The sequence below is a fragment of the Berghia stephanieae genome, chromosome 2, assembly GCF_034508935.2.
Source record: "Berghia stephanieae isolate SIO BIC M18660-M18661 chromosome 2, UCSD_Bste_1.3, whole genome shotgun sequence".
In the NCBI taxonomy this organism is placed as follows: Eukaryota; Metazoa; Mollusca; class Gastropoda; order Nudibranchia; family Aeolidiidae; genus Berghia; species Berghia stephanieae.
Genome location: NC_088361.1, coordinates 78,839,539 through 78,858,203, shown reverse-complemented (window position 1 = coordinate 78,858,203; position 18,665 = coordinate 78,839,539). Strand labels below are relative to the sequence as shown.

Genomic DNA, 18,665 nt, shown 5'->3' with positions numbered 1-18,665 from the left:
CAAAATCTGATAAAGTTAGAAATTTGACACATATACTCATCTTTCTTCTATCAGGCCTGTAAATAGCTGGTGAAAAAATTGTCTGAACTTTTTGAACACACGAAAATAGACCAACCAGACAAAATATGGATAAACAAACACAACATAGATATGACACATCAATTGACTAGTCAAACTATGTCATTTTCCCCCAATTCATTTATAATAAAATAAGTAAGTCCTTATTTAATGCGAAAAATGAAATCACAGTACACACATTGCTGGTCCTCAGTCTGAGCTAATTGTAAAGTGAAAGGAAGAGAACAATTCCTGCTTTTTTTTAAAAAAGGATCTGTGTTAGATTTTTAAGCATATCCGTTCGTTTATTTGGATTAATTCTTAAAGAAAAAGAAGTAGTAGTAGGAGTAGTAGTAATGGTGGTGGTGATGGTAGTAGTAGTAGTAGTAGTAGTAGTAGTAGTAGTAGTAGTAGTAGTAGTAGTAGTAGTAGTAGTAGTAGTAGTAGTAGTAGTAGTAGTAGTAGTAGTAGTAGTAGTAGAAGAAGAAGAAGAAGAAGAAGAAGAAGAAGAAGAAGAAGAAGAAGAAGAAGAAGAAGGAGAAGAAGAAGGAGGAGGAGGAGGAGGAGGAGGAGGAGGAGGAGGAGGAGGAGGAGGAGGAAGAGAAAGAGGAATAGGAGCAGAAGGACGAGGAGGTGCGGTTGTGTGTGAAAGAAGAAAAAGAGAAAATGCAATCACAGTCGCAAAGGAAAGAAAACTTCTGCTATTAAGCATTCATTCACCTTTTCATTCGAAGAAAAATATTTATTTCGCATTCATTATTCTGGTTCACTCTCAACCAGATACAAAGAAAGCGTTGGAACGGAGAATGTGAACAGGAAAATTTGTGTGTGTTGGGAGAAAAATAGAGAGAAATGGCCCCGTCCAACACGCTGTGTGTGTTCGTTGATTACCGAGTTAATTATCCATGTGTTCGACGATTTGCGACATGACAAGACATTGTCAGCGAGGAATCGACAAGCAACATAGCTTTATGTGCGATTGCATCGGCAGCATATATGTGTGGTGGTGCCATGTCCTGCGAAGTGTGCAAGTTGCGATAATTATGATAAAATGAAATTATAGAATGAACTAAATTGACGTCATTCAGCTTCTTGATATTGTTTTTAGCTAGTCATTTTATAATTAGTTCTCACTATATTCTATCAATCAGACTATAAACGTTCAAGGGTACACAAAAAATTTTATGTGTTGGTACGTTAATCAGGCTGGCGGATGTTATGTGTAATTTGCCTACATGCACAGTATTAATAGCTAACTTGTTTTGTTTTGTTTTTGACTTGACAGAATACAGAGATGCCAACTGTAAATTTGGCTCACAGGAATTTTTTACATCGGCACTTGACAGAATTGACAAAGATGTACTCAGAAATCCGACAATTGTCAGAAGATTTACAGGCCTGTTATATTCTGATAATATTTACAGTAATCCATAACAGGGGGTGGGGGAGGGGGGAAGAGAGAGAGAGAGAGAGAGAGAGAGAGAGAGAGAGAGAGAGAGAGAGATAGTTGATATAGAGAGAAAAATAAAAGGGGGGGGGGGAGAGAGAGAGAGAGAGAGAGAGAGAGAGAGAGAGAGAGAGAGAGAGAGAGAGAGAGAGAGAGAGAGAGAGAGAGAGAGAGAGAGAGAGAGAGAGAAGATGGGGGTGGGGTCGGTGGGAGGAGGGTGAAGGTGAACCACCAACCTGTGGGAATATCCTTTTTAATGTCACCATCGCAGAAACTAGTGAACATTTCAGAAGTTTTTCTCAATTCCACTGTCTGGTGTGAAATTCCGCTCGTGACGATATTATTACGCTCAGCGTGTAACTCCTGCATATCTTCAAAAGATGATTTAATTGAATTTCGAAGCTCACAGACTGACTCGCAGATGGATGAATCCTTTTCCTCATATGCAAATGTCAATGACTGAAATTAAAGATAGTGATAAGTTTTACCAGATTATTATACTCTCTCTCTCTGTTTATAAATAAGAATGATTCTTTCTCTCTAACTTGCACTTTAGTAATAAGTATAAACAATGAGAAAATCTCTCCAAATAAATGAAGTGTGAAAATTAACCTATTTTATAGGTTATGAAAATTTTTTTCTGAAAGGCCGTGTCTCAATGACTGATATTTGATTGGCACATCTTTTTAGTAACTTGGCAAGTATTTCATCGGGGGCCTGTTTTGTCTTATTTGACGGCATGAAAGAGCTCTGTCACACTCTTCTCTGTTATATGTATGTCTGTCATTGGTGGCACATTTGTGTTGACTTCCAATGAATGATAATGTCAAAACTTTCATTAAGCAACAAGCAAACAAACCCGCACACCCACACAAAACAAACAATAGCAAAAACTCACCTGAATCATTTCATCTGAATCAGCAAGTTTTGATGCTGAATCAATTAACATTTCACTGTTTTTCATTTTGAGTTGCTTAGCTGACTGATTCCAGTTCTGTAAAATTCAAAACCAATGAAATAAAAATACTTTATACATAAGTGAAGAGAGAGAGAGAGAGAGAGAGAGAGAGAGAGAGAGAAAGAGAGAGAGAGAGAGAGAGAGAGAAAGAGAGAGAGAGAGAGAGAGAGAGAGAGAGAGAGAGAGAGAGAGAGAGAGAGAGAGAGGATATCTTGCATTATGTAGAATGAATCTAATGCTGAAACATATTTGAGCTGAATTAATATTATCCAGAGACGCCAACTTTAAATTCGGCTCATAGGAGTTTCAGACACCACTCGTAGGAATTTCAATGCCGAAAGAGGAATTTCCGCACACAAGAAAAAGGAATTGGAATGGTATTTGGCATTGTGTTTACATATTGTATAGTTCTTAATAGATTAGAATTATATTATAATACATATACACATTGCCAAATACAATCCCAAAGTTTCCTTATTTTAAATTAAGTAAAGCGCCAAAACCTAATGGTAGAGATTGTAATACTGGTGGTAGTGGGGATGATGTGGTGTTAGTGGTTGTAGTAATAGTCGTAGTGATGATGAAGATGTGATAGTGGTGGTGGTTGTAGTAGCAGTGATAGTGATGATGTGGTGGCTGTAGTAGTTGTGGTAGTGATGATGATGTGGTAGTGGTGGTTGCAGTAGTAGTCGTAGTGATGATGTGGTGGTGGTGGTGGTTGTAGTAGTAGTGGTAGTGATGATGATAATGTGATGGTGGTTGTAGTAGTATTAGAGGTAGTGATGATGATGTGGTGGTTGTAGTAGTAGTGGTAATGATGATGTGGTGGTGGTGGTGGTGGTGGTTGTAGTAGTAGTGGTAGTGATGATGTGGTGGTTGTAGTAGTTGTGGTAGTGATGATGATGTGGTAGTGGTGGTTGTAGTAGTAGTGGTAGTTGCAGTGATGACGATGTGGTGGTGGTGGTGGTGGTTGCAGTGATGATGTGGTGGTGGTGGTGGTTGTAGTGGTTGTAGTAGTAGTGGTAATGATGTGGTGGTGGTGGTTGTTGTAGTAGTAGAGGTAATGATGATGTGGTGGTGGTGGTTGTAGTAGTAGTAGTAGTGGTAATGACGATGTAGTGGTGGTGGTGATGGTTGTAGTAGTAGTGGTGAAGATGTGATGCTGGTGGTTGTAGCAGTAGTAGTAGTGATGATGATGTGGTAGTGGTAGTTGTAGTGGTAGTTGCAGTGATGATGTGGTGGTGGTGGTTGCAGTAGTAGTAGTGATGACGATGTGGTTGTAGTGGTTGTAGTAGTGTGGTAGTGATGATGATGATGTGGTGGTGTTGGTTGTAGTAGTAGTGGTAGTGGTTGTAGTAGTAGTGGTAGTGATGATGATGTGGTGGTTGTAGTAGTTGTGGTAGTGATGATGATGTGGTAGTGGTGATTGTAGTAGTAGTGGTAGTTGCAGTGATGACGATGTGGTGGTGGTGGTTGCAGTAGTAGTGGTAGTTGTAGTAGTAGTGGTAGTTGCAGTGATGACGATGTGGTGGTGGTGGTGGTGGTTGCAGTGATGATGTGGTGGTGGTGGTGGTTGTAGTGGTTGTAGTAGTAGTGGTAATGATGTGGTGGTGGTGGTTGTTGTAGTAGTAGTGGTAGTGATGATGTGGTGGTGGTGGTGGTTGTAGTGGTTGTAGTAGTAGTGGTAATGATGTGGTGGTGGTGGGTGTTGTAGTAGTAGTTGCAGTGATGATGATGTGGTGGTGGTGGTTGCAGTAGTAGTAGTAGTGATGACGATGTGGTTGTAGTGGTTGTAGTAGTGTGGTAGTGATGATGATGTGGTGGTGGTGGTTGTAGTAGTAGTGGTAATGATGATGATGTGGTAGTGATGGTGGTGGTTGTAGTAGTAGTGGTAATGATGACGTGGTGGCGGTGGTTGTAGCAGTAGTAGTGGTAATGATGATGTAGCGGTGGTGATTGTAGTAGTAGTGTTAATGTTGATGATGTGGTAGTGATGGTGGTGGTTGTAGTAGTAGTGGTAATGATGATGTGGTGGCGGTGGTTGTAGCAGTAGTAGTGGTAATGATGATGTAGTGGTGGTGGTTGTAGTAGTAGTGGTAGTGATGATGTGGTGGCTGTAGTAGTTGTGGTAGTGTTGATGATGTGGTAGTGGTGGTTGTAGTAGTAGTGGTAGTTGCAGTGATGATGATGTGGTGGTGGTGGTGGTTGCAGTAATAGTGGTAGTGATGATGTGGTGGTGATGGTGGTTGAAGTAGTAGTGGTAATGATGATGTGGTGGTAGTAGTAATGGTAGTGATGTGGTGGTGGTGGTTGTAGTAGTTGTGGTAATGATGATGTGGTGGAGGTGGTTGTAGTAGTAGTGGTAGTGATGATGTGGTGGTGGTGGTGGTTGTAGTAGTAGTGGTAATGATGATGTGGTGGTGGTAGTTGTAGTAGTAGTGGTAATGACGATGTAGTGGTGGTGGTGATGGTTGTAGTAGTAGTGGTATTAATGATGCGATGCTGGTGGTTGTAGTAGTAGTGGTAGTGATGATGATGTGGTAGTGGTAGTGGTAGTTGCAGTGATGATGATGTGGTGGTGGTGGTTGCAGTAGTAGTAGTGATGATGTGGTTGTGGTGGTTGTAGTAGTGGTGGTAGTGATGATGATGTGGTGGTGTGATGGTTGTAGTAGTAGTGGTAGTGACGATGATGTGGCGGTGGTGGTGTAGTAGTAGTGGTAGTGATAATGTGGTGCCGTGAGTGTAGTAGTAGTGGTAATGATGATGATGCGGTGGTGGTGGTTGTAATGGTGATGGTAGTTGTGGTAGTGGTAGTAATGATGATGTGGTGGTGGTGGTGGTTACAGTAGATGTGGTACTGATGATGATGTGGTGGTAGTGGTTGTAGTAGTAGTGGTAGTGATGATGATGTGGTGGTGGTTGCAGTAGTAGTGGTAGTGATGATGGTTGTAATACTAGTGGCAATGATGATGATGTGGTGGTTGGAGTGGGGGGGGGGGGGGGGATCCTTGGAACAAATTGACCTCACCGGAATTTGACGGAAGTTACCCGGAGACCGGAATATTTTGCTCCAGACCGGAGTTTTTTCCGGTGAAACCGGAGTTTTGGCATCACTGATTATCCTTATTTACAGGAATTATTGCTTTTAATTTTTAAAATTGTTTTTTTTTTTTTTTTATTAACTGCAAAGAACTCAGATTGTCAATCTATAAAGTTATGGTTCAAGTTAGTTAATATTGATCTCAGAGAGTAAGTCCGTCATATCACATAATACAGCTGTTAACACCAATCACCCACTATAATTCTCTGGTTCACTTCAGCTCACTTCACTCAATAATCTGCTACTCACATGAAACAACAGAATTTATGCAATTAGGTGGTTTTAATCAATGTTTCAAATCTTGCAATAGACCATCTGAACCAAAATTTGGCTCTCAGACAAGAAGAATATCTATCTTTACAATAAAACCACATAGATTGCCGGCATAATTAACAAATTCATACATACTGCTTTATATGTCTCAAGTTCACACCTTTGTCCATCCAGACAGAGTTTCTTGTATTGAGTGTATTGCAAGTCATTTTGTATTGTACCTCTGATTCCAGTGTTTTAACAAGATAAAATCATTGATAGCTCCCATAAGCAGTCATGTCATGATAATGGTGTGACATATGCATAGGATGCCAGCAGAAGCCACAGAAGTTGCGAAAAATAATGGCATATAATCAAATAACCAAGCTGTCATTAAGTTGACTAGCTATCAAAGTATTTGGAGAATTTCAAAAATGGTAATCAAGAAAAATGTTTCAAGCTCTTTGTCTTGATTTGCAAGATTCAGGAGTCCTTTGTCTCTAATTCTTTCCCACTCCAATAACAAAGCTAAACTTGAATTTCCATAACAAATAATAACCACTAGTTAACAGCAATGATAACAACAATTTGTCAAAAAAAGAGGAAATCAGTCGATCAGTCAAAACTCAAACCTAATTCATTACGACACATTATAACACATTTAGGTGATATTTTATAATTTATCACTATCACAACACACACATTCATTCCATGTATAAGATATTTTTGAAATATTTATGAGCATTTTATAAGTTGCAATTGTACGTTCTGCAAAAGTTTAATGCCCACACTGTTACTTATAAATTACCACTACATAAAGAGAAACTTTTGGCTCCAGGGCCATAAAATTCTCATGTCTATACTAGAACTTCTTGATTACTGCAACTGGCTGGCATGCAACATATTCATTTATGAACTAGATTGCAAAACGCAGTCATTCCAAGATTGAAAAAAAAGATTAAATTTAAAGTTAGTGCTCAAATATCACTTTGTTTCCTTTTATTTTAATTGATTATTTCACCATATAATCAAATCTTATTGTATGATACAACAGTCAGGGAAGAGAGTGGGAGAAAAAAATAAATGAAATAAAAAAGAGAGAGAGAGAGAGAGAGAGAGAGAGAGAGAGAGAGAGAGAGAGAGAGAGAGAGAGAGAGAGAGAGAGAGAGAGAGAGAGAGAGAGAGAGAGAGAGAGAGAGAGAGAGAGAGAGAGAGAGAGAGGGGGGGGTGGGGTGGGGGAGGAGGATCCACTCTACCGGGATATGACATAAATTTAAATTTATCATTCTCCGTTTAAAGATTTTTATATCAGAAAAAATAAAAACAACAAAACACGACATCATTTAAACCCACTATTTTTCCCCTAAGCTGTCAACCCTCATCACCTCACCCAAGACCACCACTCATCTTGCTTCACTTCTGACTTTTTGTAATCCGAAAAACTGGAATTCCAAGGATTTGTGGAGGATTATCAATACTTTTAAAAAACAATTTCTTGGCAACAAGAACATATATTTATTGTATTTTTTCCCCACTTACCTCACTCGATTCAGAAATGTGTTCTTTTGTTAAGGTATATAAATCTTTACATTCTTGTTCAATCTTGATAAAGGATTTCTGAGTCTGAAGGGAATCATAATAACAATAATGATAACAATAATAATGACAATAATAATAATAATAATAATAATAATAATAATAATACAGGCCTGTAAATGGTTGGTGAAAAAATTGTCGGAACTTTTTGAACACGCGAAAATAGACACAACAGGACAAAAATCTGGACACAACACAGATATGACACGTCAATTGACTAGTCAAATCATGTCACTTTCCCCTACTTATTTATAACGAGGTCCTTATTTTATGGTATCAAAAAAAAACACCCAATTATTTGAGGTCCCAGGTCTGAGTTAGTTGTAAAATGAAAGGAAGAGAATCTACCCTTTTGAAGGATGTGTATCTAGACATCTAGTAGTAGTAGTGCTCGACACGGGAATTTGCGTATCTTCGCTCCTGTTTGTGTTAAATGTTTACACTGATTCTTTCGTTTCTTTGGATTAATTCTTATAGAAGAAGAAGAAGAAGAAGAAGAAGAAGAAGAAGAAGAAGAAGAAGAAGAAGAAGAAGAAGAAGAAGAAGAAGAAGAAGAAGAAGAAGAAGAAGAAGAAGAAGACGACGACGAAGAAGAAGAAGATGAGGTGGTGCGGTGGTGTAAGAGCTTTCAAAGAAGAATATATATTTCGAAGAAAAATAATTATTTCGCATTATTTTTTTTTCCAGTTCACATCGGGACTGAACCAAAGAAATATAGAGACTGAGGAATAAGAACCGGAGATATGCATGTGTGTCGGTAGCAAAATAGAGAGAAACCTTCCGGTCCAGTTCGACACACTTCTGTGTGTGCGTTATTTACTGACTAGGTGTGTGTGTGAAGACGACTCGCACAAACTTCGCGACCTCTCTCTCGCTGGCTGTGGCACAGTAGCCAAGCAGTGGATACATAAACGTCTAGCGGAGCGTGTAGGTGGCATGATAATATTATAGCTAACTGATAGACGCATGTTTTGTCTTTGATGCGACAAATAAAAAGGTTTTTGGTTTGTTTGTTTTTTTAAGTCGGCATTTGAAACGGAATAAAATCTAATTTTTTCGAGGAACAAAATAAAAGTCTTTCATTTTATTTTTTATTGGTTCTGTTCTTTGGCGTTACGAATTTTATTTTTACTATTATCTTTTATTTATTTTTTTTCAGCACTTATAGAGCAAAATCGTACTGTCGGAAATCCGACAATAGACGGAAGATTTACAGGACTGATAATAATAATAATAATAATAATAATAATAATAATAATAATAATAATAATAATAATAATATAATGAAATTCAACAATTTGTGGTAAATTAAGAATTGCCACAAGCACAAACTATTATTTTTTAAATTTTTTTTTTAATTCACATTTATATGAATAATCACTTAAATATTCTATCCATTTAAATAAATTTAATCTATGAGAGGTAGATATGAAAAAATATTAAACGTGCTGATAGCAAAATATTGATCAATAGTTCTTCTAGTTTAGCAAATTACCATTGTTTCTATTTAACGGAACCTGCCGAAACCCAACAAAGTTATGGAAAGTGGGCAGCAGTGGGGAGTGAACCAGGGACTCAGGGAAGTGTACACCAGTGAGGAGTGAACCTGGGACTATGGGAGGAGGAAAGTGTTTCTTTTTTTACGAAACCCGCTGAAACCGACCAAAGTTATGGGAAGTGGGCAGCAGTCAGGAGTGAATCAGGGACTCAGGGAAGTGTACACCATTGGGGAGTGAACGTAGGACTATGTGAGGTTTCAGAAAAAAGATGTATCCTTCTAGGTTCACTCCCCACTGATGTCTACTTCCCTGAGTCCCTGGTTCACTCCCCATTGCTGCTCACTTCCAATAACTTTGGAAGTTTCCATTGGTTTCGGAAAAATGAAGAACCTCTGGGTTCACTCCAAACTGGTGTCCAAATCCCATATTCCCGGCTTCATTCTTCCCCCCCCCCCCCCCCTCCCTGGTTATCTACCCCCCTTAGTCCCAGGTTAATTACCCATTGGTGTCCACCTCCTATAGTCTCAGGTTAATTCCCCTCTGATGCCCACCTTCCATTCCCACTGGTAACATTCTCCCATAGTCCCAGGTTCATTTCCCTCTGATATCCTCTTCTCATAGTCCCTGGTTCACTCCCCACTGCTGCCCACTTCCCATAAATTTAGACATTACAGGGTTCATTCAGCACTGGTTCCAAATCCCATATTCCCGGCTTCACTGTCCCAGGTTCAATCCTCATTGGTATCCACCTCCTATAGTCTCAGGTTCATTACCCTCTGGTGCCCACCTTCAATTTCAACTAGTATCATTCTCCCATAGTCCCAGGTTCATTTCCCTCTAATATCTTCCTCCCATAGTCCCTGGTTCACTCCCCACTTCTGCCCATTTCCCATAACTATGGACGGTTTTGGTAGGTTTCTGAAAAAGTAAGCACTCTTCTGGATTCACTCCAAGCTGGTGTGTCCACCTCCCATATTCCCAGCTTAATTTTCCACTATTATCATCCTCTTCTAGTCCCAGGTTCATTCCCCATTGATGCCCACTTTCCCTGAGTCCCTGGTTCACTCCCCACTCCTGCCCATTTCCTATAACTTTGGAAGGTTTTGGTAGGTTTGAGAAAAAGTAAGTACTCTTTTGGGTTCACTCCCCACTGGTGTCCACCTCCCATATTCCCGGCTTAACACTTCACTGGTATCAACCTCTTGTAGTCCAAAGTTCATTCCCCATTGGTGCCCACCTCCTATTGTCTCAGGTTTATCATCCTTTGGTGCCCACCTCCCAGTCCTGCCTTAATTTCCACTGGTATCCATCTCCCATGGTTCCAGGTTCATTTCCTTCTGATATCTTCTTCCCTAGTCTCACGTTCAATCCCCACTGGTGTACACGTCCCCGAGTCCCTGGTTCACTCCCCACTGCTGCCTAATTCCCATAACTTTGGTTGGTTTTGGAGGTTTTGTAAAAAAAAGAAACACCCTCCTGCTCCCATAGTCCCTGGTTCACTCCCCACTGCTGCCCACTTTGTCGAGTTACGTAAAAAAGAAACGCCCCAAATTACATGAAATTTAATGATAAAAGCATAAACCTACTTTATCCAAAGATTCCAAATGAGCTTGACTTCTTTCTTTTACAAAACCATTTATCTTCTGCATGGCAATGCTACATGTCTCTGGCAATTTGGCTTCTTTCCTGAGGTAAAAAAAGAAAATAGTCAAAATAATTGCAAACAATATTTTTAAACAATGCAGGTTTATCATTGTAGCTCATGGAGCATGAGTTTATACCAGTTTTTGTGGGACAATAATTGCTTACTACTTTTTAAAAGGATGATAATGGCAATTTGTCAAAAAGGAGGAAAGTGTATTGGGCCATCTATCATACTTAAACCAAATCAAAAATAACAGTATGTAAATATTTAATTTTCTTTTCCGTTAAAGGTCTAAAATATTACTTATAACCACACATATTATCAAGAGAATATGATTAACTTTTGACCAAAAGGCCATACTGTATGTTTTTTCTTTACAAAACAGGCTGCAATATCTTTGTTACCGCACACCCAGTGGTTATACAGCTTATAAGACCCATGAATCTTTAATTAATTGTAAAACAGTCTATCTAACAAAGGTAATAAAGAAAGTAAACTAAGTGGATCACCCTTGCTTGATGAAACATATTATCTCTTTTACAAGATGACCTATAAAATTTTCATGAAGATAGAGGTGTGGCTGAAAGAGAAATATGAATAAGGGAGGGAGGCTGATGTCATAGAAATGGAACTGTCATTAAAGTTCATGCCGGTCATTTTTCCATAGATCCACCACTTAGCAACGTGACCTGAGCTTTTGTCAGAGGAAATTGTTTGACAAGGTAGAATTTGTGGAAAATTTCTGAGAAAAAACACATAAATCCTAGAATTCTGTGGATCCGTGGAAGATAATCAACAGTGGTCTATAGCAAAGTAATTTCCATGAGATCTATTAGACCCAGCCAGCTATCCAATCACTGCTGGTGGACAGAAGGTTATTCAAAAATACAAAGAAAACAGCATTAACAACCTTGATCACACCCTGAACCGATACAGATCCCTTTGTTTGTTAAGTATGAAGCACAACTAACTACCCTACAGGGATCACCTGTATAATGGATAGCTTACACAGTTTAATTTATTTTTATCAGGTCCGACTTTTTTTCTTTTCATCTTACAATTTCTTTTTTTTCTTGTTCTTAATAACTTCCATGTTTTCAAAAAACAAGATATCAGAAGTATAACTTTTTTTTCCAAAAAAAGCAAAACATAACATACTTCTTGAATAAACCTTTTAAGTTTTATAAATAAAATCACTATACCTCTTCAATTCCTTCTCTAATGATGTCATATTCGACACATGGCTTGACGTATGATTGTGAAGCTAATAGAAAGTAAAAGATAAACTTTAATTAAATCATTGAATCAATCAATCCGAGGAAAATGTTTGAAGATGAGATTGAGAAAAATAAAAGAAGTGCTTATAAAAAGTATACCTTGGCAGCAGGGTTGCCAGATTATTTTTCAACAAAATGCCAGGGGAAGACTCAAAAAATGCCAAAACACTCAAAAAGATGCCAAAGTCTGTTGACTCCCACCCCCACTAAGAAAACTACTCACTTTTGATAGACAATTTACTATCATATCCTGGTGGCTTGCGTGTTTTCTTTTCTTTTTCTTTTATTATTATTATTATTTTTTATTTTTTTTTTGAATTATACTAAATTTCCTGTTGGGGTAATTATTTACCTACTGACTACTAAGTGGAGTGCTAAACCACTACACCACGGTTGGATTTTAAGAATGAAAAAGAAATGTGAAGATGTTTGTTTTTACGCGTTTAGAAATAATTAAGAAAAGGTGTCATTTGAAGTATAATATACAAGAAAAGAAAATGCCAAATGAAAATGCCAAATGCCAAATGATTTTTCTAATGCCAAACGGTTTTCAAAAATGCCAGATTTTTGGAATCTGGCATTTAAAATGCCAAACTGGCAACCCTGCTTGGCAGAATTACCTTAAATTGAAATAGGTTCTAAGCAAAATAGACAGTCCCATTCATTGACTACTAAAAAACAGTACCACACATACAATTCCGGACTAAACTCATAGTATCAAATCAGGATTTCTTATACTGCAATTTATACTATTTTAAACAATCCCTAAAATCAACATGATTAGCAGAATGGTTAACATAATATGTTTGAAAATAAAAGATGAGGCTAGGCACGATTTCAGATGTTGAAATTTCCAACTCACATGACTTGCATGCTTTGAAAACCTTTCTTTTCTTGCTTGAATAAGGGATAGAAGTTGCTGAAAAACAAAGAGAATAAATCACAGAAATATCAAAGATCAGACAAAAGCAACCACCATACAAATGAGTTATCTCTATATTTGACAACCAAAAAGCACTGAGTGACATTTTTCTTTTCATATTTTCACCATAACATATAAAAATGCTTCAACAGTATGACCATATTGAAAAGTTGATGCAAATGTCAATTCACAAATAAAGCCTGTTTATAAGGCTAAAAAATATTGACTGAGACTCTTTGACAAACCAAGGAGCTTAATTTAAATTAGAATTGTGGAAATGCTTTGTATTATTATTATTATTATCATCATCATCATTAATACTATTAATTTTAAATGTAAATTGGGACTATATTAAGGCTTGGCAATTTCTAAAATATAAGTTTGAGTTCTTACATTATGAGTCATAAGAAATTCAAAAGTCATTTAAATCATATCCATAAAAATAAACAATATTACAGCTTCTGACCTCACCATAAATCAGACAGTATTGTATAAATCATAGCAAATACCTCATCAAATTCTGCCATTTGTCGAGAGGTATCCTCTGCTTCCTCCTTGAGTCTGTTGAAATTTTCAACCTCCTTTTTCTGATAATCCTCTGCAACTTGCACCAATTCTCCCATCATCAATTTTATGTCATTCACCAAGCCTCCAAGTAAAACGGCATGTTCTTTTTCCTTAAAGGGTAAGATAAGAATTCATAATTTTTTTCACCTTACAAATACAAAAGTTCCCACAATTACTAATAAATGTTTCAAAATATGAGCATCTTTATTAAATTATATTAAAAACTGAACAAACTAGTTACATTGAAAGAATTGTACATAAAAATTCATCCACCCTCCCCCCTTTCCAAAAATAAAACTGTCATAAATAAACTTACTTGTTCCTGCACAGCTGTTCTCATTAATGTGACAAGCTCAGCATTTGACAAAGAGTTTTTACTTATTTCATCAAATTTAGCCATCATCCTGCTGCTCACTCCATTAAAATTAGTCAAACTCTTCATCTGTAAAAAGGACAGGACAATAAATGATCTTCAAAAATCGAAGATTTGATGGAGACAACTAGTGTGAAATAAAATCAGTCCAATCAGCTTGGTATACTAACACATCAAATATGGATTGTAACAAAGTGTATCAAAGGTGATTTTTTTGCTCCAACTCAATTTGATGTATTATAGTATAACCATGGATATACGGAGAAAATAAAACAGAAACAAACCAAAAAAATAGCATAGGAAATCCAATCCATTTAGAACAGCAAATACTTGTATGTGGACAGAATGTCACAACTCCTTCAACTTCCTTTTTTGTTTATTTTTAAGGGTTTTTATGGCACTTCCAACACATTTCGGTCATACCAGCGCCAGTAAAAAGAACTGGAAGTCAAAATATTCTAGATTGACAATCAAAGCACCCAAGAAAAAGTAAGACAAAGGGAAATTGGTTCAAATAGGGAAATGATGTAGATTCCAAGAGCATAACATCAATGTACTTAGTTTGAGATCACCTTAAAATCTCATCCAGACGCCAACACAGGATTTCACTAAGAGGAACACACTCAAATGTTTACAGATTACATAACCAACAATACATAACAGAGAGATGATTTACAAGGAAAAAAAAAATCATCTCCCAAAACTAAAACTATACATTTGACTGTTTTGACTGAACAGAAAATAGAACTTGACACACAGTGGGAGAGAGAGAGAGAGAGAGAGAGAGAGAGAGAGAGAGAGAGAGAGAGAGAGAGAGAGAGAGAGAGAGAGAGAGAGAGAGAGAGAGAGAGAGAGAGAGAGAGAGAGAGAGAGAGAGAGAGAGAGAGAGAGAGAGAGAGAGAGAGAGAGAGAGAGAGAGAGAGAGCAAAGATATGTACTCAACAACATCATAACTGCAAAGGCGCGTCTAATAATACTAATAATGATGATGATGATAATAATAATAATAATAACAATAATAATAATTATCATTATTATTACTATTATCATCATTATAACAGCAATATTAAGAATTGGGCTGAATTTTATTTTATTCAAACCACCGAGTTACTGTGATTAAACCATAATTCATTTGACACTGTCAATGTTAAAATAATAAGTTCTTACCACCATCACATCAACTTCTTTATCCAAATTTTCAGCAAAACTTTTCAAGCATTTCTGATTTTCTTGCTGCTGAGCTGATAAAACACCAGTTTTCTCATGGACAAGATGTTTCATGTCTTTCATCTTGTCTTGAAGATTAGACAAAGACCGGATATGACTAGCCTTTGAGCCATCTGATCAAAGAAAAAAAAAAGAAAGAAAGAAATGATAATTGAAAATCACACAAAATGTTTGAAATAAAAATCAAAAATAAAACAGCAGTGCATTAAAGAATTAACCCAAATTAGAATTTGAACATTATGACTTCAGAATGGAACAAAAAACGAAAAGCCTGTAAAACTAAGACAATCCAAAACTGGCACAATATATTGGAATTTTGGGCTTAGATGGAACTCAGTGAACATAGATGCTTCTAGTTTTACCACCTGATGAATGTTGCGATAAAAAATATGAATACCACTAAGTGACGTTCTACGTGATGAGGAAATGAGAAGTAAGTGTGAATAAATATAGCCAAAAATACTGCCTAAATCTGGCTTTATAGTGACATGAACAAGATGCCAAAATTGAATTTGAAAATAATCCCAGAATTGGTTTTATGTAGTTGAATCCTACTTCATTGTGTTAAATAAAAACATATATCTATATATGTCTTCATTATAATCATTTCATTTGAACACCTTAACCCATTGACCAAAGGTTATTTGCTTTGGAGAAATGACAACTATTTACCTATTTTTTAAAATTTTCTAATTTTTAATTTTGTCAGAAATTTAATATAGACCAATTCTGTCTTGAAAATTTTAAAATTCGTAATTTTTAGGAGATAAAATAGTAGTCATTATAGTTAACTTTAATAAAAATCAACAATCTCTCACAAGGATTAAATAACAAAAACAAAATACTTAAAATTATGTAGTCTGGCATCAACTTTCATTTTCAATAAGTTTAATGGCTTAGAAATACCCAGGAAGTTCCGAAATTGGGACCAGATTTTCGTAATTCTACAAATTTTTCGTGATAGTAGGCAGGTCTGCAAAACTGAGGGAAAAATGTTAAGTTACTTAAATTCAATACATCTTACGCTTTTGACTATACTTCACAACTAATGAAAACAGTGCTAAAAATCGGATCCAGATTAAAAAATTAGAGGGAATCAAATGCTATCTACTCAGTATTGCCACATGCTTTACGAGTCAAGTTCAAGCTTCAGATACAGGTCCATGAATTAAAATTATTTGCACAATTAAGATTTCAAATTCAATTTATATCATCTGATTCATCATTACATGAAACCATGATACATGGTCATAAATGTATGGTTTATTCATCTAACCATTAAAAAAACAAAAAACAAACCCATGGCATCAGATAACCGATGTGCGAATGCATTATTTTTTTCATTGATAATTGTCATAGTCTTCCCCAAGTCAGTGATATGATTGGTAATATGTTCTGTGAAAGCTTTGAGAGCACTTTCATTGTGTTGTTCCACTGCCTTCTTTCTATCTACTTTATCATGGAGTCCTTCCACGTCTGATATGGTTGTCTCGACAGTTGACATGAGCTGAAATAGAAAATTTTTAAAAAGCTGCATTCAAATAAAGGCTGCAAAAAAGTAATCTGTCAAAAAAATTTTTTTTTTTTAATTTATTAATTAAATTAGACTTTTGATTCGGACAGATAACAAAGTTATATATTGTGGAGCTAGAAATGCCACTTAAATTTTTTTTAAAGACAATATACCTAACAAACAACTTAAGAGCTAAAGTAAAGAGCAATATAGGCTAATATCGCCAATCTCCCTTGACAGCTCTATTGCCAAGAGCAGAATGACACTAAATTATGTTTCCTGATTATTAAAATAACATTAAATCATTGATTCAGAAGACTTACATCTTTTGCTTCAGTAAAAAGAGACCCTTCATTTTTAAAATGCTCAGCCACTAAAAACTTTTGCTCATCTCTATCTTGTTTGGTCTCTTTCAAGTCTACTTTTGTGGTATCCAGCTCTTTGCTTGTTTCATCAAGCTTTATTGAAGTTGTGACAAGCTTGTCAGTTGTTGAAATTAATTCTTCCCTTGTGTCATTAAACATTTCATTCAGCTGTTAAAAAAAAACAAAAAAAACATTACAGGCGGAAATTAAATGCAATGAAATATGGTTTGATATAACTGTCATCAAGATATAAGTTTCCAAATTAGAGATTTTGCAAAACTTGCATTGAATTCAAAGCAACTATTAGTACAGAAAAGTAACACTAGCAGTCAAATTTTTGTTATCTCAGAAACAAAACCAACACATTGACTTATCTAAAGATATCATGTTATCCTAGCGCACCGACCCTAATAAGTGCACAATCCTTTACCCCCCTATATCACAATTCTACGAGCACTACTACACACCATTAAAGGGTTTCCACCTCTCAGCTATAAACAAAGTCAAGTTTATATTTTCAAGGTCCTCTAGGTTTGTGCAACATTTTATTCAGTTAAATTTTGACATTGGAATACAACCCAGACCCAAGGGAAGCCTATCACAGGTACCAGCAGTTAAAACGGAAACCTGAGACGTAAATGTCAATATTTTTCTTAACAAAATTAAATTCCCGTTTATTTTACACGATTTCCAACCAAATACTAAAGTTTTCCCCAGTTTTCAAGGACTTAAAAAATATTTTCAAAATTTCGAGTTTTTCTTGGTTGCATGAGACCCTAGGCATTAGTATTGCCTACCAATATTCATAGTCAAGTGTGAAATCTGCCTCCCATCACTAAATGTGTTTGCATCACCAAGCGCCGTTTTTCAACTTGTCAGGGTTATAGGTTAGTGAAATTTATGATCTAGTCAAGTTAAATAGCATTAGAAGGAGAAGAAGAAGAAGAAGAAGAAGAAGAAGAAGAAGAAGAAGAAGAAGAAGAAGAAGAAGAAGAAGAAAAAGAAGAAGAGGAAGAAAAAGAAAAGTGATAATAAAATCACAAAGATTTATTTAAACTACAAAACTAAGAATGAAAGCCTATCTAATGTCACAATGTCTTTACTCACAGTTTTCATTTCTTGTGTTAATGTTGCAATTTTGTCCTCATATTCCTGGAGTGTATCCCCTTGCATTGCTAATTTGTTTTGAATAAAGCTAGAAAAAAATATCAATGATAAATAAACAATTCGAAAAATAGGTTGTTTAATACAGGAGCACTCACTTACTCTGAAAGTAGGGAGGATATGGGGAAAAAAAAAACTGACATAATTTCCCGTCAAGCCCCGAACTCATTGGACATATCATCATTGCAGTTGAAGTAGAAACCTATAAAGTAAATGATCAGTGGTAACTGATTGAAGCAAAATACTTTCACTAAAATCAAACAGTTTTTGAGTGACAAGAAAAAATAAGAATAAAAACCTAAAATGCACATTCTTTTTCTTTAAAAATACAGTCGACTCCGGATAAGACGATGCCGGAGTGTAACCAAATACGCAAAAATGGGTGTGAACAAAACAAGCCCATCTAGAATAAGTATGACCCTTCATGTCGCGCTTTCCGCTGATGTTACTTGGTCGCATCAAATTGACAAGAGAAGTAGAGGTCCCTGCAGTGGTCATCAGAGGCTCCTACCCCCAATAGCCCCAAAGAGAAATCAGAATACATAAAAAGCGGTATTTGAGATCAAAAAGCGTAATCATCTTACTGTTATTGACTATTGGCATGCTTTACAACAGAAAATGTAATAGACAATCCAAAAGTACTCAAATGATACAATATGTAAAAATGTGCAGATTGTTTAAAGACTAAAAAGGGGGTCAAATA

At 36.3% G+C, this 18,665-nt stretch overlaps 1 protein-coding gene across 2 annotated transcripts in view; it reads right to left on the bottom strand.

Moving 5' to 3' along the window:
* The window catches only part of LOC144965581 (kinesin-like protein KIF11), a 45,376-nt gene that overhangs the window by 9,440 nt on the left and 17,271 nt on the right, over positions 1-18,665 (bottom strand). For both annotated transcript variants that reach the window (XR_013644062.1, XM_078901078.1), the window contains exons 12-23: positions 17,906-17,993; positions 16,757-16,966; positions 16,220-16,427; positions 14,861-15,033; positions 13,637-13,762; positions 13,263-13,430; positions 12,694-12,750; positions 11,757-11,818; positions 10,496-10,595; positions 7,354-7,437; positions 2,403-2,498; positions 1,741-1,963 (exon numbers count right to left, since the gene is read on the bottom strand). Coding sequence is in view for 1 of the 2 variants with exons in the window: in XM_078901078.1 (XP_078757204.1) it covers positions 1,741-1,963; positions 2,403-2,498; positions 7,354-7,437; positions 10,496-10,595; positions 11,757-11,818; positions 12,694-12,750; positions 13,263-13,430; positions 13,637-13,762; positions 14,861-15,033; positions 16,220-16,427; positions 16,757-16,966; positions 17,906-17,993 (1,595 nt within the window). In the remaining variant the exon portion in view is untranslated. The remainder of the gene's footprint in view (positions 1-1,740; positions 1,964-2,402; positions 2,499-7,353; positions 7,438-10,495; positions 10,596-11,756; positions 11,819-12,693; positions 12,751-13,262; positions 13,431-13,636; positions 13,763-14,860; positions 15,034-16,219; positions 16,428-16,756; positions 16,967-17,905; positions 17,994-18,665) is intronic.